The sequence below is a fragment of the Xyrauchen texanus genome, chromosome 31 (assembly GCF_025860055.1).
Source record: "Xyrauchen texanus isolate HMW12.3.18 chromosome 31, RBS_HiC_50CHRs, whole genome shotgun sequence".
Lineage (NCBI taxonomy): Eukaryota > Metazoa > Chordata > Actinopteri > Cypriniformes > Catostomidae > Xyrauchen > Xyrauchen texanus.
In genome coordinates this window covers 6,284,052-6,304,636 of record NC_068306.1, presented here as the reverse complement: position 1 = coordinate 6,304,636, position 20,585 = coordinate 6,284,052, and the positions used below count along the sequence as shown (strand labels likewise).

The window sequence follows — 20,585 nt, the reverse complement described above, 5'->3', positions numbered from 1 at the left end:
TGATAAGTCTACATAATGGACACAAACCCAACATGTGGGCTATTTAGTGTTTGCTGGTAAATGATAAGTCTACATAATGGACACAAACCCAACATCTGGGCTATTTAGTGTTTGCTGGTAAATGATAGGTCTACATAATGTACACAAACCCAACATGTGGGCTATTAGTGTTTGCTGGTGAATGATAAGTCTACATAATGGACACAAACCCAACATGTGGGCTATTTAGTGTTTGCTGGTAAATGATAAGTCTACATAATGGACACAATCCCAACATGTGGGCTATTTAGTGTTTGCTGGTAAATGATAAGTCTACATAATGGACACAATCCCAACATGTGGGCTATTTAGTGTTTGCTGGTAAATGATAGGTCTACATAATTGACACAAACCCAACATCTGGGCTATTAGTGTTTGCTGGTAAATGATAGGTCTACATAATGGACACAAACCCAGCATCTGGGCTATTTAGTGTTTGCTGGTAAATGATAAGTCTACATAATGGACACAAACCCAACATCTGGGCTATTAGTGTTTGCTGGTAAATGATAGGTCTACATAATGGACACAAACCCAGCATCTGGGCTATTAGTGTTTGCTGGTAAATGATAGGTCTACAGAATGGACACAAACCCAGCATCTGGGCTATTTAGTGTTTGCTGGTAAATGATAAGTCTACATAATGGACACAAACCCAACATCTGGGCTATTAGTGTTTGCTGGTAAATGATAGGTCTACATAATGGACACAAACCCAGCATCTGGGCTATTTAGTGTTTGCTGGTAAATGATAGGTCTACATAATGTACACAAACCCAGCATCTGGGCTATTTAGTGTTTGCTGGTAAATGATAGGTCTACATAATGGACACAAACCCAGCATCTGGGCTATTAGTGTTTGCTGGTAAATGATAGGTCTACATAATGGACACAAACCCAGCATCTGGGCTATTAGTGTTTGCTGGTAAATGATAGGTCTACATAATGGACACAAACCCAGCATCTGGGCTATTTAGTGTTTGCTGGTAAATGATAAGTCTACATAATGGACACAAACCCAACATCTGGGCTATTAGTGTTTGCTGGTAAATGATAGGTCTACATAATGGACACAAACCCAGCATCTGGGCTATTTAGTGTTTGCTGGTAAATGATAAGTCTACATAATGGACACAAACCCAACATCTGGGCTATTAGTGTTTGCTGGTAAATGATAGGTCTACATAATGGACACAAACCCAGCATCTGGGCTATTAGTGTTTGCTGGTAAATGATAGGTCTACATAATGGACACAAACCCAGCATCTGGGCTATTTAGTGTTTGCTGGTAAATGATAAGTCTACATAATGGACACAAACCCAACATCTGGGCTATTAGTGTTTGCTGGTAAATGATAGGTCTACATAATGGACACAAACCCAGCATCTGGGCTATTTAGTGTTTGCTGGTAAATGATAGGTCTACATAATGTACACAAACCCAACATGTGGGTTAGTTAGTGTTTGCTGGTAAATGATAGGTCTACATAATGGACACAAACCCAACATGTGGGCTATTAGTGTTTGCTGGTAAATGATAGGTCTACATAATGGACACAAACCCAACATGTGGGCTATTTAGTGTTTGCTGGTAAATGATAGGTCTACATAATGGACACAATCCCAACATGTGGGCTATTTTGTGTTTGCTGGTAAATGATAGGTCTACATAATGGACACAAACCCAACATCTGGGCTATTTAGTGTTTGCTGGTAAATGATAGGTCTACATAATGGACACAAACCCAACATGTGGGCTATTAGTGTTTGCTGGTAAATGATAGGTCTACATAATGGACACAAACCCAACATGTGGGCTATTAGTGTTTGCTGGTAAATGATAAGTCTACATAATGGACACAAACCCAACATGTGGGCTATTAGTGTTTGCTGGTAAATGATAAGTCTACATAATGGACACAAACCCAACATGTGGGCTATTTAGTGTTTGCTGGTAAATGATAAGTCTACATAATGGACACAAACCCAACATGTGGGCTATTAGTGTTTGCTGGTAAATGATAAGTCTACATAATGGACACAAACCCAACATGTGGGCTATTAGTGTTTGCTGGTAAATGATAAGTCTACATAATGGACACAAACCCAACATGTGGGCTATTTAGTGTTTGCTGGTAAATGATAAGTCTACATAATGGACACAAACCCAACATGTGGGCTATTAGTGTTTGCTGGTAAATGATAAGTCTACATAATGGACACAAACCCAACATGTGGGCTATTAGTGTTTGCTGGTAAATGATAAGTCTACATAATTGACACAAACCCAACATGTGGGCTATTTAGTGTTTGCTGGTAAATGATAAGTCTACATAATGGACACAAACCCAACATCTGGTTAGTGTTTGCAGGTAAATGATAAGTCTACATAATGGACACAAACCCAACATCTGGTTAGTGTTTGCAGGTAAATGATAAGTCTACATAATGGACACAAACCCAACATGTGGGCTATTTAGTGTTTGCTGGTAAATGATAAGTCTACATAATGGACACAAACCCAACATGTGGGCTATTTAGTGTTTGCTGGTAAATGATAAGTCTACATAATGGACACAAACCCAACATCTGGGCTATTTAGTGTTTGCTGGTAAATAATAGGTCATTATAACAAAAACAAACGAAACATTTCAATTATTTATTGTTTGCTGGTAAATGTTGGGCTTAGATGGACACAAACCACATTTTCAGATTATTTACTATTTGCTGGTATTTATTGGGTCTATTTAACTTAAATCAATATTTTGTCTTCTGAAAAAATTACACCTTTGTAACAAATGCAAACCAGTGATTTGGTTTATTGTTTGCTATTAATTGTTAGGTATATGTAATAAAAACAAACCCAACATTTTAATTTGATCTATTTATATAATTATTAGTATTTGATGTTACATGTTTGTCTGTGCAACAAAAACAAAGTCATTTGAAGTGTAATAAGGCAAAATGTTAATTTCCCTCTCACAGGAAGCAGAGACTCCCCGCAGCGTCCTAGAGGAGATTGGACTCACATAATCTCTCTGAAACGACTCTCCCAAACCCACACACACTTTGAACCCATCCGCTTAAAAATGTAGCAAACACACACACACACACACACACACACACACACTACCATGTGTTTATGTTTTAACCAGTCACCTCACATCTGTACATAGTCTGTAAGTTTAGAACAACACACAAATATTGCCTGAAACAGATTCAATCATTGACTTTTACTGTACGTGCACCTGCTGTGAAGAACACTCGCTGTTTCTTAGAAGTGCATTCTGTCCCACACACTGTGCTGATATGGTCTCTCAGTTACACTCGATTATCTCATCATTTGGGTTTAATATCACATATCCCAGCTGTATACACAAACCGGAGGGAAATTCGATCAATTATCTCCCACCTTCACAGACCTTTAGTGATTTATCACATGTGAACACATGTGAAAACCAACAAAAAGGGATACATTCACAAACCAAAGAGTGCTTTAACCTTGTGCGTTAGATGTGAACATCAGCACGCTGTGTGTAGAGTGCATTTGTAAGGCCTGAAACATAGTCTACGTAAGTATGTGAACACAAACGCTTCTAGCTACTCAATTTTTGCAATCCAAAATGTGTCAGAATGCAATTTGTATCTCAACAGAATTATGTGTTGCCACTAGGGGCGCTATAACGGCCTTCTTCTACCACCAGTTTCTTCACTACTGTCATGGCAGAGCAGGCGTGTGAAGAGAATCTTGTTGAGCAAGTTAATTAAAATCAACATGAAATGTCACTTGCAACTCATTTTACTTGGAATAACATGACACAAATCATGCACAATAAGTCCAGGAATGTGTAATAAGGAAGTGAATTGGGTCCATTTTGATTTCATGTTGAATTAAAAGTTTGTTAAATAAACTGCCGATATGTTTTTAGCTAGCTACGTGAAGGGAACACTATTGAGTTTGTTACTGGTACTGCAACGCAAGACCATATGCTTGCAATGTGTTCGCGAAACAATGACGTTTGTGTACTTGGTAAAAATCCACTAACCTGAACAACCTCACTGATAATCCACTGTGTTATAAAGGTAACTGACACTCAACCGATGTTATATTCAATGTGCACACGAGTCATACCATGTAAAGAAATCACTATTTATGTTTAGGCAAAAGAATATTTCAAGTTGGACTTTATACTGATGTTTTATCATGCCAGTATTGTAACTAGTTTAGCTGCATTACAGTACATGCCGTTCCACTATAAACAAGTATTTTGCATGCATGTAATGACTAGCAGGTTGTTACATGAATGTTGTGTTCAATCCAAATGTAAAAGCATGTGTACAGTTTGGTTTCTGTTTATGTTAGATTTTATTGAAGAACACATGATGTAGTAATGAGCCAATGTAAAGAAATAACATCACAAATAGTAGTTTTTCGGTGATCAACTCTTAAGGAAGTATTTGTTCCAAAGAAAGCCCATGATGTAATCATGTTCAGGCATGTCTGTCTCGATCTGGAGAGACGCTTGCTAAAAAAATGTTTGCTGAAAATGGAATAAATTTGTTTCCAGCTGTTTACAATTGGTTTATCTCTCTATTTGACCTGTTGCCAATGATGAATGTCTTTTAAAGGTAATTATAACTGCACCCCTACTCATTTATCTCTTTATAATATGGGGCAGTGGTGGCTCAGTGGTTGAGACTCAGGGTTACTGACCAGAAGGTCGGGGGGGTTCAAGCCCCAGCACCACCACGATGCCACTGTTGGGTCCTTGAGTAAGGCACTTAACTCCAGGTTGCTCTGGGGGGATTGTCCCTGTAATAAGTGCACTGTAAGTCACTTTGGATAAAAGCGTCTGCCAAATGCATAAATATATAAATATTCAAGAAACTCACTTTTCCTGTCTGGATATTTTGTCTCAGTGCTAATGAACTACATGAAAGGTAGTTAATTATTCTTTCTTTCTTTCTTTTTCTTTCCATCTGTCTGTCTGTTTGTCTTTCATTTTTTAATTAATTTTTTCTGTCTGTCTTTCCTTTTCTGTCTTTTTGTGTGTGGCAGGGTGGAGGGCGGGGCCGGGTCGTGATGCTACACACCCGGTCCCTAATCAGGCTAATCAAGCCTCAGAGAGGGATAAAGGCGGACTGGAGACTGCAGTGCGAGAGAGAGAGATTTACAGACAGCTGTCTGACACCATGTGTGTTTGTCTTTTTGTTTCAGTTTTATATTAAACTATTATTTATATTATCAAGCCGGTTCTCACCTCCTCCTTTCCATTAATCCCTTTACACTGGTGCCGAAATCTGGGAAGGAGGAGGGATACGCCATAGGTGAGTCCTCACCACTACCATCCTACCTCCGACACCCCAATAAATAAAATCTCTAGCTTCAAATGTTACATTTAAAGTATGAAATGTAGGTGATCATTTTGTGCCTCTTCACTGTTTAATTAACATTAAAAAGATTGCATTCTTTCATCTGAAAAACATTGCGAAAGTTTGGCCATTTTGATCCCAAGGCAAGGAAAAATGATCAAAAATAAACATGGCATATGTATCACCCCAGTTTAAAAAAACCAACAAAAAAACTTGAAAAGTCACATCTCATATTTCTATTTGTCAATTCTAACAAACGTTATTGATACGCTGTAACACTATTTCATTTGAATATTGTTTTCTAATTTGGACTAAGTATAATTCATACCTTCACTTCTTAGTTTAGAGACTCTGATGGCTATTTGAATAAATGTGTGTTTTGAATTACCTGGATAGTTCAGGATAGTTAAATTAAAGGTCTGACCTTTTTGTGAACTATAGCCTAAACTTGTCATTTAGATAAAAGCATTTGTTACTGTATTGAATTTTGTCAGTGCAGCCCCAGATCTCGAACCTCCAAATTCATCTCTACACATTCCAGAGCGATGAAAGCACTGAGAGAGTGGTGAAAATTCAACGACACACCTTTTTTCTATATCTTCCTCCTAATCTCTCTCTCCATCTGTTCCCCCCCTGTGTTAAACAGGTTTCTTTTTACACTTCATGTAACATACATCAGGGCTCTATGGAAACGTGTTTTTAAACATACAATTATTATAAGTCAGTTATATTTTTTTTTATTAAGTGTATGTATTTGTTTTCTGGGTGTATGTATCTGGAGTTTTCATTTTTTTTAATTTGGGCAGGAACTGTGAGTAAACATGAAGATTGTTTCTGTGGTACTAACGTCACGAAATGGAATGTAATAATTAACGATTACGAAAACGAGGTTTTCCTAACACTTCCCCCTGATCAGAATTGAATAATTTTTTTTAAATAAATATTTTGTTAATAATTATATAAAATTATAAAAAAAGAAAAGAAAACGTTTTATGGCAGAACCAAACAAAATTTTCAAAAAGATTTCCCAAAGTCTCCCCCATCTTGCATTGATCGAACTAACAGAGAGTCCCGCCCCAAACTCATGCCACAGGTCCATGTTGCTGTCTCGGGCTGGTTTGGGACACTCAATCAAACAGAGCAATGTTTTGATAGTGAAACAGACCCACAGTGTTTAAAAAAAAACTACAAATAAAGAAACAAAAATGGCAAAAATAAATAATTATTGTTCCCCTTCTGTCACTCACTCAACGTTGTGTCGATTGTAGTGACACAAGGGGTCTTTCTGGAGAGCCTCGTGTACCTCTGAACTTGAGAATTGCACGGCACCCCGGCACCAAAGCTTTGCAGTCCCGGGTCCCCGGACGCAGCCATCTCGCCTCCTGCCGGGGGTGCGGAGCAAGGTAAGTGCTTTGAGTCTTTTCTAAGCAACCAAGCCTCGGGATGCGCTTTTGACTCCCGACGCATTATTACCTGCTCCCCCGGCCGCGAGGCCCCACCCGGTACGTCCAAAATGATCGTCCCGTTAGTGCCCCTCGCACAGAGATTAGACGCATGGCTTGCCCTACCCAGCCCGTTGCGTTGGCTGGCCAGGACCATCCGACTCGGCTATGCGATTCAGTTCGCCAGGCTCCCGCCTCTTTTCAGCGGTATTCGCTCCACGGCAATGCGTGGCAAAAACGGCAGCACCTTACGAGCAAAAATTGCTACTCTGTCTATAGTCAATAGAACCTGTCCCTCCAGCCGAGGCTGTCTTGGACTTGCGAGTTCTCAACTGGACTTTATGCAGACTCCCGTTCAAAATGCTCACGCAGAAGCAAATCTTATCCTGCACTCGGCATCAAGATTGATTTGCAGCGGTAGACCTGAAGGACGCGTATTTCCACGTTTCCATTCTGCCTCGACAACTACCCTTCCTTCGGTTTACGTTCGACTGCCAGGCGTATCAGTACAAGGTCCTCCCCTTCGGCCTGTCCCTGTCCCCTCGCACCTTCACCAAGGTCGCAGAGACAGCCCTTGCCCCGCTACGGGAAGTGGGCATCCGCATACTCAATTACCTCCATGACTGGTTCATCCTAGCACACTCGAGAGAGCTACTATGCGCCCACAGGGACCAGGTGCTCGTGTACCTCAGCCATTTGGGGCTTCAGGTCAACTGGAAAAAGAGCAAGCTCTCTCCGGTTCAGAGCATCTCTTTTCTCATCTTGGAGTTAGACTCAGTCTCAATGTCAGCGCGCCTCACAACCGAGCGCACACAGTCAGTGCTCAGGTGCCTCTGTTGATGCAAATGAGACCGCTTCAGCACTGGCTTCAGACTTGAGTCCCGAGATGGGCATGGCGCCACGGCACATACCGTGTGTTAATCACCCCTTCCTGCCATCAGACTTTCAACCTTTGGACAGACCTCTGTTTTCTGCAGACAGGAATCCCCCTACAGCAGGTGTTCAGACGTGTCGTGGTCACCACAGACGCCTCTCAACTGGGTTGCCACATCAACTGCCTTGAGTTGTTGGGTGTAATCCTTGCCCTGCGGAGGTTTCTCCTGCTGATTCGGGGCAAGCACGTCTCGATCCAGAGAGCACCACGACAGTAGCGTACATAAATCGCCAAGGCGGCGTGCGCTCTCGTCATTTGTCACAACTCGCCCACCCAGGTCGCTGTTCGCCACTCACATCCCGGACGACCACAACTCGACGGCGGATGTGCTGTCGCGTCAAGTTTCGCTCAACGGAGAGTGGAGGCCAACCCGGAGGCGTCCGGAGGTTGAACCCTTCCCGGCCAAGCCTGCTCCCCTCGTGGGATATCTCCGTGGTCCTCTCAGGCCTTTAGAGACCCCCCTTTGAGCCGCTTGATTCAGTCGAGCTTAAAGCCCTCAGGGAACCTAAGAGCAGTATATGACACCTTTTACTGGGGGCGATGGGGAGGGTTACATGCAGCCGACACAGCTGCTTCTAGCACGCAACAGCCAGCTTGTACCTTTCTCAGCAGTTCGCGTAACACGGTCTAGTGCATGGTGTTTTTAAATGGGACTCCTTGTGTCACTACAATCGACACAACGTCGAGTGACTGACAGAAGAAGAACGTCATGGTTACTGTTATAATCTCCGTTCCCTGATGGAGGGAACGAGACGTTGTGTGCCCCTTGCCACGACACTATTCCTAACACTGTAACGCACCGTAACCTTATTCTCGGCTCCTCAGTGCTGAAAACCTGAATAAACAGACACACGTCCGCTCCCTTTATACCCGTATGTCCAGGGGCGGGACATGCAAATTCTGTCTGCCAATTTCACATTGGCCTTTTCTCAAGTTCAGAGGTACGCGAGGCTCTCAAGAAAGACCATATGACACAACGTCTCGTTCCCTCCATCAGGGAACGGAGGTTACAACAGTAACCATGACGTTATTACATATTAAAAATTGTACACATTTTGAACTAATGTTCCTGTAACAAGGGAATGCACATACTGATATAATGTACTGTATAGCTTAATGCATTGGGATTTGCTTTTAATAGTAATCGATGTCAAATGTGTAAACGTAATGAAATTTCAATATTTTAAATGGATTATTATTATCGTTTACTCTATATAATGCTCCAAATTCAAAATGGCAAAGGCTTACATTCTTTCTAAATTTTATTGAAAAATATTTCTCTCGTCGTACTTTGGTTTATGTTTGTCTGTATTTCCTAGAATATTTCCAGTACACCATTTGACCACTGACAGGTACATCTTGTTTCACAGAAAAAACAACTGTCAAATCAATTATTGGTTTTCATCATTTCTCTGACACACAGTTGAGTAGGAGGGGCGACAGGTAAATAAAAGCTGCCATCACAGGTGCAGCTCTGCCAAAAATTCTTTGAATTGCAGCAATCAGACGAGTGGAGAGACTGCAGGTCATTCAACACCTGACATTCACAGCGATCACAAACACAGGAAACGCTTCAGGAGAACTTGGTAAAAACATATTCGTCTCAATGCTCTTAAATGAGTTTGAATTTGACATATATTCTGCATAATTACTATATATTTATTCTCCTATATAAAGCAGATTAAATACTATTGAGTAAGAAATGTCTTATATAAATAAACTTGCTTATCTTTGTAACTCATGCTTGACTGATTAGCACTTCATGCAAGTTCCAGTTTAAATATGATATTTGTGTATTCATTTATACAGATGCAAGAACGGTACCATTTCTTATGGAGATGTTTGTTCCTTGCCATGGTTGCCTTTGGCTTGCTAACTTGGGGGTCTAGAAAACAAATATTATTAACTCAGTGAAGCACAATCTGCAATCACATTTTTGGCAAATCGCACAATGATGCCAAAGATGTGACAGCTTTATTTTTTGTTATCATAATTGACATTTTTGAGATTCTTTGAAACGGCTTACAAACCAAAATGACTTATATTTTCCCCTTATTAATGCAGTTATGCAATATATTTTTTTGGTAACAAACTGTATATATGTGACGCTCTTGTTCTACCCGCTCTGTATGGGACTCGAACCTAGATCTCCGGTGTGGGAGGCGGGTGCGCTAACAAGGAGGCTAAAGGCTACAGCCTCTAGCGTCAGTCGCTAGTGCACCTCTTGAGGTCAGGAGAGTGAGGTTTACACACTGCACAGCTATCTACCAGCTGGCTCCCATTACACTCACCCCCCTAAACCTCACTCCCATCCGGGTCACGGCACCAATGTGACACTCTTGTTCTCCCCACTCCGTACGGGACTCAAACCTAGGTCTCCGGCGTGGGAGGCGGGTGCTCTAACAAGGAGGCTAAAGGCTACAGCTGAATACTAAATAGTTAAGAATAATAAAGCTTTTAATAGAAGTTCTCATAAAGCATCACTACTATAACCTTCCGATATTTAGGCCCATAATGACAATATAGAAATCAAATCTCCAACTTATATAGACTAAAGATGAACAGATCAAATAAACATATTAGACTTGAATTCAAACAACAATGTCATTAATTTTAATGTATATAGTTTTATAGTATATAGAGACTTTAATGAATGATTATTAACCCTTTGGGCTGCATACTAACTTTATAGTATATACTTTAAAATTCATATTAGTATATTTAAACCAGCACACATAATCTCTATATTTATTGATTGATTGATTGATTTCAGAACAGATTTGTTGCGCTCTATGTTTTGGTTTATTATAGATTCTGGGTAACACACCAAACTGATGACTTATTGACTTAAATCACTAGGGATTTTCTACACCTCTGCATTATGTAATGGGATTTTGACTTAAGCTTCCAGGTGACTGACAGATGCCCTGCAGGCCGTTATTAATGTGAGAGCATTACAGACTCCTTTGTGCAGAAGAACTATGATAATTGCTGAACAGTCTGTGTGGGAGTTCATCAATGTTCAAGAATCAGGAAATTCTTGATAGTTATTTGCTAAGTAGACGTTTACATCACACCACTTTACAGCAGTGCCAGAAAGTAAATATAGCCTAAGACTTCATTTTAGGATGTCTCAGTATTTGGTTTGTGTTGTTACTTTAAAAGTTATTGGCTACATATACAGCAGGTGTAAAGTCTCTCTCTTTCTGTTTATATCTCATGCTTTTCCATATATAGAAATGTCTACACCTAACCCTAAAGTTATACCAATTGATGGTACCTGGGCCGGCACACCTGCGCCTGCACCTGTATCAGCGGTAGCAGCAGGTGAGGAGAAAATATATATTCTCAAACAAGAACATAGAGCAACGTTTTTGGGGCGATAACTGCATGGAAAGCTCATGCTGTTCCAAACTTATATTATTTTCTATCTTCAATGTGACATAAAAAGAAGCCTCAGTCACCATTCACTTCCTGCATCTTTTCCACGATTTCTCTCTATTTCTCGTTCTTTCCCAGACACTCGTTTGTCCGTACGATCCATCGACCTCCTGAAATCCAAGGATGGACAGAACCGGCGAGAGCATCACACAGACGGTTACTTCAGTGATAAACTGATCCTCCGCAGAGGGCAAAACTTTCAGATGTGGATCGAGCTTTCGCGACCTTTCAACCCCAAATCTGACAGACTGCACCTGGAACTGAAGTTGGGTAAGAGTTTGACTGCCTTATATTTGACTGCTCGATCTGCTACTTTTCTCTTTACTAACAGTAAAATCCAGATTTTTCAGAATCACAATAAAAAAAAAAATTTGTTTACATTTATAAGAAACCGCATATCAATAAAAACCAGAATGACAATAAAAATCATGAATCAGAATCACAACTAAAGTCAGTATCAGAAACAGAAGCAGATATATATTTATATAAATATATAGTTGCATGTAATTCAAATGCGAGCGCATGTAATCCATACAGGGAAAACACCATCACGAGCATCACATGCTCTGTTTGTTGCAGATGACAGTAAACAGAGTGCAAATTCACATTGTAGCACAAGGCACATACAGACTGCATACTTCTTTAATTCAATAGCAGCCTTTTGTGGTTTAATAATCACTTTGAGTCACGTAGCGACCAGCTTTTCCAGAGTGGGACGTCAGAGGTCCTTGGAAAAAACAATACAGAAACACTTCAAAATAAAAGCTCTGTCAAAATAAAATAAAAATGTATTATACTTATGATATTAACATCTCTGATGCTCTGTTATGCAGCACTTTATTTGACAAAATATAACTGCAATGTTGTATTTTGGATTGTGCTGTGAGGTTCTGTATATAAGCATTTAATATGATAAACAATAATACAAATTTATGTTGAAAATTAATTCAAATATTTTCTTTTTAAAGTTTTAATTCATTTATTTAAACGCCTGTAACACTGTTAAGATGGGCAAGGAGGCGAGAACCGGCTTGTCAACATATATCAAAATTTAATGCAAACTTAAACCAAAACACATAAATATAAACACACACACATGACAGACATGCCCGTAATTCTCTCTCTCTCTCGAATCATCGTCACCGGCCGCCTTTATCCCTCGCGCGCCTCATCAGGCCGATTGGGGACGGGGCGCGCAATATTCCAACCCGGCCCCGCCCCCCTCCGCTCCACATTCCTCCCGGCGTTATCTCAGGCTGGGGTGCCACCGGCATGACGTACATCCCCCCCTATCCCTGGGGCAGGGTGTATCTTGCGTCCCGTGTGGACATCCCCCCGCCTTCCTCGCCCTGGGAGGAGACAGGAGGGGAAGACAACAACAAAAACAAAACAGGCGAGGGAAAAGGCCAACACAGTGCGACAGAGAGAGAGGAGAGAGAGAAAAAGCTCACTCACCGGTTCTCTGATGTACTGTTGCGTGGTCCTCGAACACTCCTCCACACTCAGGCGGATGACAGCCGCTCCAACCCCGGGCGAACCGGAGTCAAACCTTCGACCCCTAGCGGGCAGAACGCCCCTCCACTTTTCTGGCAGCAAATGGGGACACTCCTCCGCCCCTGGCAGTGGCCCTACCGCTCCGGGCAGTCGGAGAGTTTCTTCTCTCCTCCCCTCGCGGACGGCGGTCTCCCTCGACCCCTCCGCGTCTCTGGGGACGGCTGGGCACTCCTCCGCCCCCGGCAGCGGCTCCCTCGCTCCAGGCGGTCAGGTTATCCAGTCCCCACTTGCCCCGCGGACGGCGGCCGTTCCCCGCATCTGGGCGGTCGGGCTACTCCGGCAGATGGCAGTGGCGCTCCCCTGGGTGGACGGCAGTGTCGAGGACTCTGCAACGGGCATCCCTCCTCCCTCCCGGGTTTCGGCACCAAAGGATGGGCAAGGAGGAGGCGAGAACCGGCTTGTCAACATAAATCATAATTGAATGCAAACTGAACTCAAAAGCACAAACACACATGACGGACATGCCCGTAATTCTCTCTCTCTCGAACCATCGTCACCGGCCGCCTTTATCCCTCGCGCGCCTCATCAAGCCGATTGGGGACCGGGCACGCGATATTCCGACCCGGCCCCGGCCCCCTCCGCTCCGGTCCACAACGCCATTTTTAAGATATTATTGAAATAAACTGTTGATAGGGAGTGCAGAAAAAATAAATGTATCGAAATCGGTATCGGCGAGTAGTAACAGTATTCGTACTCATTCTAAAATAAAATAGCAATAATATAAATAAACAGATAAAAATGCTTTGTTTGGTCATTTATGTAGTCAAGTAATTTATTTAAAAAGCACCTTTAAAATGCCAAATTTTGAACTAAAGTGCTCCATAGTGCTCCAAGTTTAAAGGTGCCGTATGTAACGATTTTCATGTAATATTCGCCTTTTTTGCCAATGTGTGAACGGCTTGTAATGCAACGTAAAAATGTTGCTATGTTGCTTATTAAAAGCTGTAAACTGATTTTCATGCGACGGGAGTGGGTCGCTTTTGTCGGGAAAATCCGAAGGATGTGACGCTTAAGCGCTCTCCCGGGAGCCTCAGACAGTAGCTACAGTGTTTTATTTAGTGTATACTGTACATTATTAGGTGTATATTGTGTTGTGTAACAGATGTGTAACTGCACCCAATATTTTCACCCACTGTTGCACTTGTGTATATGGTTGAGTGACAATAAAGGGATTTGATTTCATTTAAAAAGAAATCAAGATATCCTGTTTTTACTCTGTATTCATCACTCATAAAACATTGTCAAAGCAGCAGCTATGGAAATGAAAGAATGAGTTATTGTGATTCTCGTCATGTGTTTTCCATCCAGAGTTCAACTGTGTTTGTTTGAACAGTAAATCAGTTTTGTGACAGAGAAAGAAAGATTAATACTGAACATTTCAACGGTTACGGCTCAATTATCAGCTCAATTTTCTGTTTATTCAGAACAGTGAAACTGACAGAAGAATGAATGCACTGATTCCTGAAGGAGATGAGTCACGTAATATTTGGGTTTGGGACAGGACGAGTTATGACATCTAATCCGCTGATAATCACGCCGCTCCTAAATTCTCTGTTCTTAATAGTTAAAACTGACTCACTGACAGACAATTTGGTAGCAGTTAAATCGTTAAGACATTTAACAGACTGCCAGCACTTATTAGGATCTCTTATGAATGTTTATTAGCTCGAGGCCTCACGGTTCCTGAGATGAATATGCTATGTGAAAGGGATAGGTCACCCAAAAATAACAAATATTCATCATTGCTGCATCATTGCTCTTGCTGTCCTCAGTAGAACACCAATTAGCAGAATGCTCAAAAACGGACATAAAGAGTGTCGTATATGTATTACAGCACTATATTCAATGTATTTGTTTTGTGTTTGACACAGATTACATCTTTATGAGCATAAGGGGGATACGCATCACTGTTCCATTAGTAGACGAACTGCAAGACGGCGGCTGGGAGATGAAAATCATCGAGCAGAGAGACACCAAGATCAGACTGTCAGTGAACACCCTACCGACCGCTCCTATTGGCCGATACACGGTCTCTGTTGGGACATTCTCACTGAGGGGCGGTATGTCTTCACCCTACTCGGCAAACGATGACTTCTACATGCTGTTCAACCCCTGGTGTGAAGGTAAGGCCCGAAAGACAGAGAGTATTAAACTCTGTTTTCATGATTTTCTTCACTGACATGACACTGTATCTTTAAATGTCTCTCCTCCCTCAGATGACCCTGTGTATATGGATAATGAGGCTGAGAGGAGAGAGTATGTTCTGAATAACATGGGCAGAATTTACTATGGAACCGAGCAACAAATTGGAGCCAGAACATGGAACTTTGCACAAGTGAGAAATGCTTTCGTAGATCACAACAGTGAACGGCCACTCTTTTAGCAGCCTTGGTTTCTAATCCATGTGCCAACCCCATCCAACTCCAAATCGGAGCATTACAAACTTTGATTCGAAGGAAAACAGTACATGGAAATGTTAAAAAAGCAGCACACAGGTTTCAGAACTGAGATTAAGCAAAGTTTGCCAAATAAATCTCAATTGCTTTAATTATATTGTAATACTTGTTTTATTTGTTTCAGTTTGAAGAGAATATTCTGGAAGCATGTCTGTTTTTATTGGAGAGGGGTCGGGTTGCTGTGACAGCATGGAGAGATCCTGTGAATGTGACCAGAGTGATATCTGCCCTGGTGAGACATATTCAGATGCCATAAATCAAGAAATCATGGATTTGACAATGATTTGGGAATTATTAGGATTTATTATTCAAATTTATGGTGTTAATTATTGGTATCACAGTTAAAGGAGTCTGTAACAGGTTAAAATGGAAAGGAGGAGGCAAGAACCAGACGAAGCATCAAAGTAATATTTAATTAAACAAAAACATACAAACATAAAACATTCAGAGCAGCTGCCTGTACCTCTCTCTCTCTCGAACTGCCACATCCGTTCACCTTTATCCCTCCCGTCGGCTTGATTAGCCTGATCAGGCCCCTTCCTCCTCCTTGCCACACTCCTCCATCCTTTGCTTCAGGCCGGGGAGCCCCCAGCATGTCCGGTTCCCAGACACGCCGTCGGTTGGTCCTTGATCACTCCTCCACCCTTTGGCAGACAACAGCTGCTCCTCCCCGGGCGGACCGGAGCCAGTCCTCCGACCCCTGGTGGATGAAACGCCCCACTGCATTTCGGCGGCGGTAGGGAACTCCTCCGCCCCTGGTAGCGGCCCTACTGCTCCAGGCGGCAGGCAGCAAGCCCCTCCTCCCCTCACAGACGGCTGCCATTCCTCCGTGTCCAGGCGGACGGTAGCAACTCCTCCATCCCCCGGCAGATGGCTGCGGCTGCTTCTTTGGAGTGGATGGTAGTGGCGAGGACTCTACGACGGCGCATCCATCCTCCATCCCAGGCTTCCAGTTTTCCTCCTCCTTGCCACATTCCTCCATCCTTTGCTTCAGGCTGGGGAGCCACAAGCATACTTTTGCAAAAAAGTATAATATATTTAATAATAAATAAATAAATAATAAACATTGTAAAATATAAAATGTTACCTATTTAAGACAGGAAATAGTCATTGACAAAGTTTAAATGAAATCCAAACAGGCAGGTTTTTCACACCATTTCAAAAAATTACTTTTCTCAAAGTTACAGTGTGGTACCAATCATGTGTGGTCAAAAACATGAACTGTATGCTGTGTTTTAGTTACATGATCTTTTTACATTTGGCTTTTTAAATGTTGTGCGGTGACATAACCTAATTGCAACCATAATGCAATGTTGTAAACATGTTCTGTGCTTGCTGGGTAATATTTTCACCTCTTATCTGTGACAGATTAACTCCAATGATGATCTTGGTGTGCTGCAAGGTAACTGGTCAGACAGCGATGAGGGCGGGACCTCCCCCACAGCCTGGAGTGGGAGTGGTGACATTCTGAGACAGTACTACAAAAGTTCAGGAACACCTGTCAAATTCGCCCAGTGCTGGGTCTATGCTGGAGTCACTAACTCGGGTTAGTTAGTGTCTAAATATGACAACCTCCAACCTGTTTGTCTGGCTTGGCCTGAAGCATACCCTGTGCATATGCTTAGTCAATGTATTGCAAGTGCGTGGTCCCATTGTACATAATGTGTGTTCTTGCGCAACTGTGGCGTTGGAAGTTACCTTCCAATGTCTGTGCCATTAAACCGATGTTTATTATTCAGGTACATTATTCTTTCTCTTTTAGTGTTAAGATGTCTTGGGATCCCTGCCCGTTGTGTGACCAACTTCAGCTCGGCTCATGACACTGACCTTTCTATGACCACAGACATTTATATTGACCAGAATCTTGAACTCATTAAAGAACTTACCAATGATTCTGTCTGGTAAGATCCAAATTGCCCTAACCTGTCACCTCAACAACTTCAAGTTTATTTTTCATTGTAATAAATTATGTTTAAATCAGCATTGTTTTGTAACGCTCTCTCTGTAGGAACTTCCATGTGTGGAACGAGTCTTGGATGTCCCGTCCAGATCTCCCAGCAGGTAATGGTGGATGGCAGGTGGTGGACGCAACCCCTCAGGAGCTCAGCCAGGGATCCTACCGCTGCGGCCCGAGCTCTGTCACCGCTATCCGCAATGGACAAGTCAACCTGAAGTACGACACTCCATTCGTCTTTGCTGAAGTAAGAGCTTTTGTATTTACATGCACTAGTCAGGTATCAGCTAAAAAAATGTTCCACAAAAATTGTACAGTTTAGTAAATTCGCCCCTAAATGTTTAACTTGCTTGTTTCAGGTGAACAGTGATAAAATCTTCTGGCAGCGGAAAGCAGATGGAAGTTTCACTCAAGTCAACGTGGAGAAGAATTCCATTGGCCAGCACATCAGTACTAAAGCAGTGGGCTCCGACCAACGTATCGAGATCACGCACCTCTACAAATACCCCGAGGGTAGCAAAACATCTATATGCATTAACTCAGTAGCTCTGTTCTAAAACTGATTTTTATGCCTACCTCAACGGCATTTTACACCATCATTTGTACATTGCCTGATAAAAAAGCTGTTCTAATAGTTTATCAGGTATCAGGGCCGGCGCTGGCCAAATTGATGCCCTACGCAGAGTTCACTGATCGTCAAATGGGGGTGGGGGCTGAGGGTGCGAGGCGATATTCTGACATGCTGTGAGTCGATCGTCTGTATGCCGCGACTGATATCATGTCCTTGAATAACGCAGTGTGAGGAACAGCAGCCGATAGTGTTTCTGGTACCCCCCAATGGAGCCGCTGCCCTACGCAGACTGAGCAATATGTCTTTTTCTAAGAATGGGGGATTTCCCTAGACCCAGTTCATAAACCCCCGATTTAAGACCCCCTATTTTGCCCAAATTATAAAGCAGCATCACATATATCCTTTATGGAGAAGGGAATCTGTTGGAATCAATTGCAAGTCAAGTCTCCTTTGCGTTTCACGTCAGGAGCACTCTTTGTGTTGCCATATACATGTATGTTGCTTATGTGGAGTCAAATTATCAGGTTCCCTTCAGACTAAACATGTTTTGGCTTGCCAATGCTGTTTTTTCACGTAAACGTGCTTAATGGAGTTCTTGAATGAAAGCAACAAATCAAAGTTCTCTTTACCTTCCTAACACTTCTGTCAGGTTCAGAGGAGGAGCGTATGTCTGTGGAAACTGCCAGTCGTTACGGCTCCAAGCCAATGGTGTATCCCTCCCCCACCGCTAATGATGTGACCATTGAAATCGTAATGGAGGGGGCTGGACCTCTTATTGGTGGAGATGCCAAACTGTCCATCACTCTGAGGAACAACAGTTCAGTGCAGCGTACTGCAACGCTCCTCTGTGAGGTGGCTGTCATGTACTACACTGGAGTTCTGAACTCTACCGTGAAGAAAGAACAAATTCCTGTTGTCCTCAAACCACAAGAGGGTAAGGAGCAGTTGCACAATATGTCTGTTAAAACAAAAGGCTTCCAATAGCATGTACATGCCGTAGAACAAGTCAAAATGATCTAAAGTATATACAAATGAAGTCTAGAAAAGGAAATGATCAGTAGATGGACAGACAGTTGAATGAAAATGTAGGCCAATTTCCGACCCAAATTTCATTTCTAGATTTTTTGCATTTTCAATAATGCACCATTCCTTGTCTCATTCAGTCAAGACCATTCCATGGACACTACATTATCGGGACTACATGACCCAGTTGGTGGACCAGGGCGCTTTGATGCTCACAGTCACTGGACGGGTCAATCAGACCAGACAGATTCTGGCCACCCAGTTCAACTTCAGATTGCGCACACCAGATCTTACCCTCACGGTAAGCTAATGCTAATTCTACTTCTAGCCTTTGTATGGAATTGTTGTGGAAATTATTTAAAGACCAATAAAAAAACATTTTTAAAACATTCTTGAAATTGCAATGTGTATTTTACACATGATGTGCAATTTTTGGAATAATAATAATACAAATAAATCATACCAAACTGGGACTGTAGTGATAAAATAGAGAGCCACTGTAGGTGTTCAGATTTGGTATAACTGTACACTTATAAGAGAAAGGTGAAAAAGGCAACTCTGGATACAATTTATGGCAAGCCAATTGACATTTAAACTCATGAAGGAAAAGATAAATAAATATATACTAGGAATGTGCATGGATAGTCTTTATTTGGTTAATTTTTCAGAGCACATGTATTCCAAAACCTAAATCAGTATTCAGTTATTGTACATGGTACACACTTAGGAGTGGTGGTGGCGTAGTGGGCTAAAGCACATAACTGGTAATCAGAAGGTTGCTGGTTTGATAACCACAGCAACCACCATTGTGTCCTTGAGCAAGGCACTTAACTCCAGGTTGCTCCGGGGGGATTGTCCCTGTAATAAGGGCTCTGAAAGTCACTTTGGATAAAAGCGTCTGCCAAATGCATGAATGTACATGTGCAATAGAGGTTTCCAACCCGAGCCTGATGGGACCCAACATTTTGGGCCTGATTCAGGACAGTTTTTCAAGAATTAGTAGGGGGACCACTTAGTTTTTGCTCTGTTGCAGGACAGCAGACTTGGACAATGTGGGACACATGGAAGAGAGAAAGAACTTACTATTATTTGACTGTGTAAATGTTGATTTTATATTAGACGGATCATCTATTTGTCTGATTGCAAGCTTGACTAACAAGACTTGCCGGAACTTACTATTATACTGATTTTGTAAATGTGTTTTTACTCTTTCAGTCTCTAGGGGATGCTGTGGTGGGTAAAGAGTTGACAGTCAAGATCACATTCCAGAATCCACTGCCACAAGTGTTGAAGAATGTTTTGTTTCGTATAGAGGGATTGGGAATGCAGAGCGTCAGAAAGATTGTGTATGGGTGAGACACATTATTTTACTTGAATGATTGGATGAGTGATTTTATCATCACTTTAGATTTGACAAAGTGTCTGATCAAAAATCTCAATGTAAATTATTTAAGGACCTGTACTGTACTTAAAAGTGTGAAAAACTTTCAGTTTTCAAAATTCAAGTTTATTTTCTCTCTCTCAGTGATGTGGAGAAGCTTGCAACAGTTGCATTGATGGAGAAGTTTGTTCCAACATTTACCGGCACCCAGAAACTCCTTGCATCAATGGACTGTCGTCAACTCACTCAGGTGCATGGAGTCACAGATATTGTTGTTAAACCAAAGTAAAAAAAAAAAATCATGCAAATTTGAAAACCTTGAGGCTCTCTGGAAAATATTATTTGGAGGATGAAGTAGATGAAGGACATTGTACAGATAAACAAATAATTTTTCATCATGTCATTAGAATAATTCTA

At 41.8% G+C, this 20,585-nt stretch overlaps 2 protein-coding genes across 4 annotated transcripts in view; both read left to right on the top strand.

Annotated features, from left to right (window-relative positions):
• Positions 1-4,757, top strand: part of LOC127625073 (AP-1 complex subunit sigma-2) — a 30,181-nt gene extending 25,424 nt beyond the window's left edge. The window contains exon 5 of the mRNA XM_052100137.1: positions 3,025-4,757. Coding sequence (XP_051956097.1) covers positions 3,025-3,072 — 48 coding nt within the window. The 3' untranslated portion in view covers positions 3,073-4,757. The remainder of the gene's footprint in view (positions 1-3,024) is intronic.
• Positions 4,758-5,098: 341 nt separating this feature from the next.
• On the top strand, positions 5,099-20,585 carry LOC127625072 (protein-glutamine gamma-glutamyltransferase K-like). Of its 3 annotated transcripts, XM_052100136.1 has the most exons (15): positions 5,099-5,234; positions 9,212-9,374; positions 11,026-11,115; positions 11,308-11,499; positions 14,655-14,906; positions 15,000-15,118; positions 15,364-15,471; positions 16,608-16,785; positions 17,002-17,140; positions 17,248-17,440; positions 17,553-17,706; positions 18,414-18,698; positions 18,928-19,088; positions 20,003-20,139; positions 20,313-20,585. In XM_052100136.1, the coding sequence occupies exons 3-15, from the start codon at positions 11,028-11,030 to the stop codon at positions 20,455-20,457; spliced, it is 2,151 nt and encodes a 716-aa protein (XP_051956096.1). In that variant the 5' UTR covers positions 5,099-5,234; positions 9,212-9,374; positions 11,026-11,027; the 3' UTR covers positions 20,458-20,585. The 3 variants fall into 3 exon arrangements, with proteins under 3 accessions (XP_051956096.1, XP_051956095.1, XP_051956094.1); XM_052100135.1 differs by lacking the exon at positions 5,099-5,234 and having other exon boundaries at positions 6,688-9,374; XM_052100134.1 differs by lacking the exons at positions 5,099-5,234; positions 9,212-9,374 and having other exon boundaries at positions 9,386-11,115.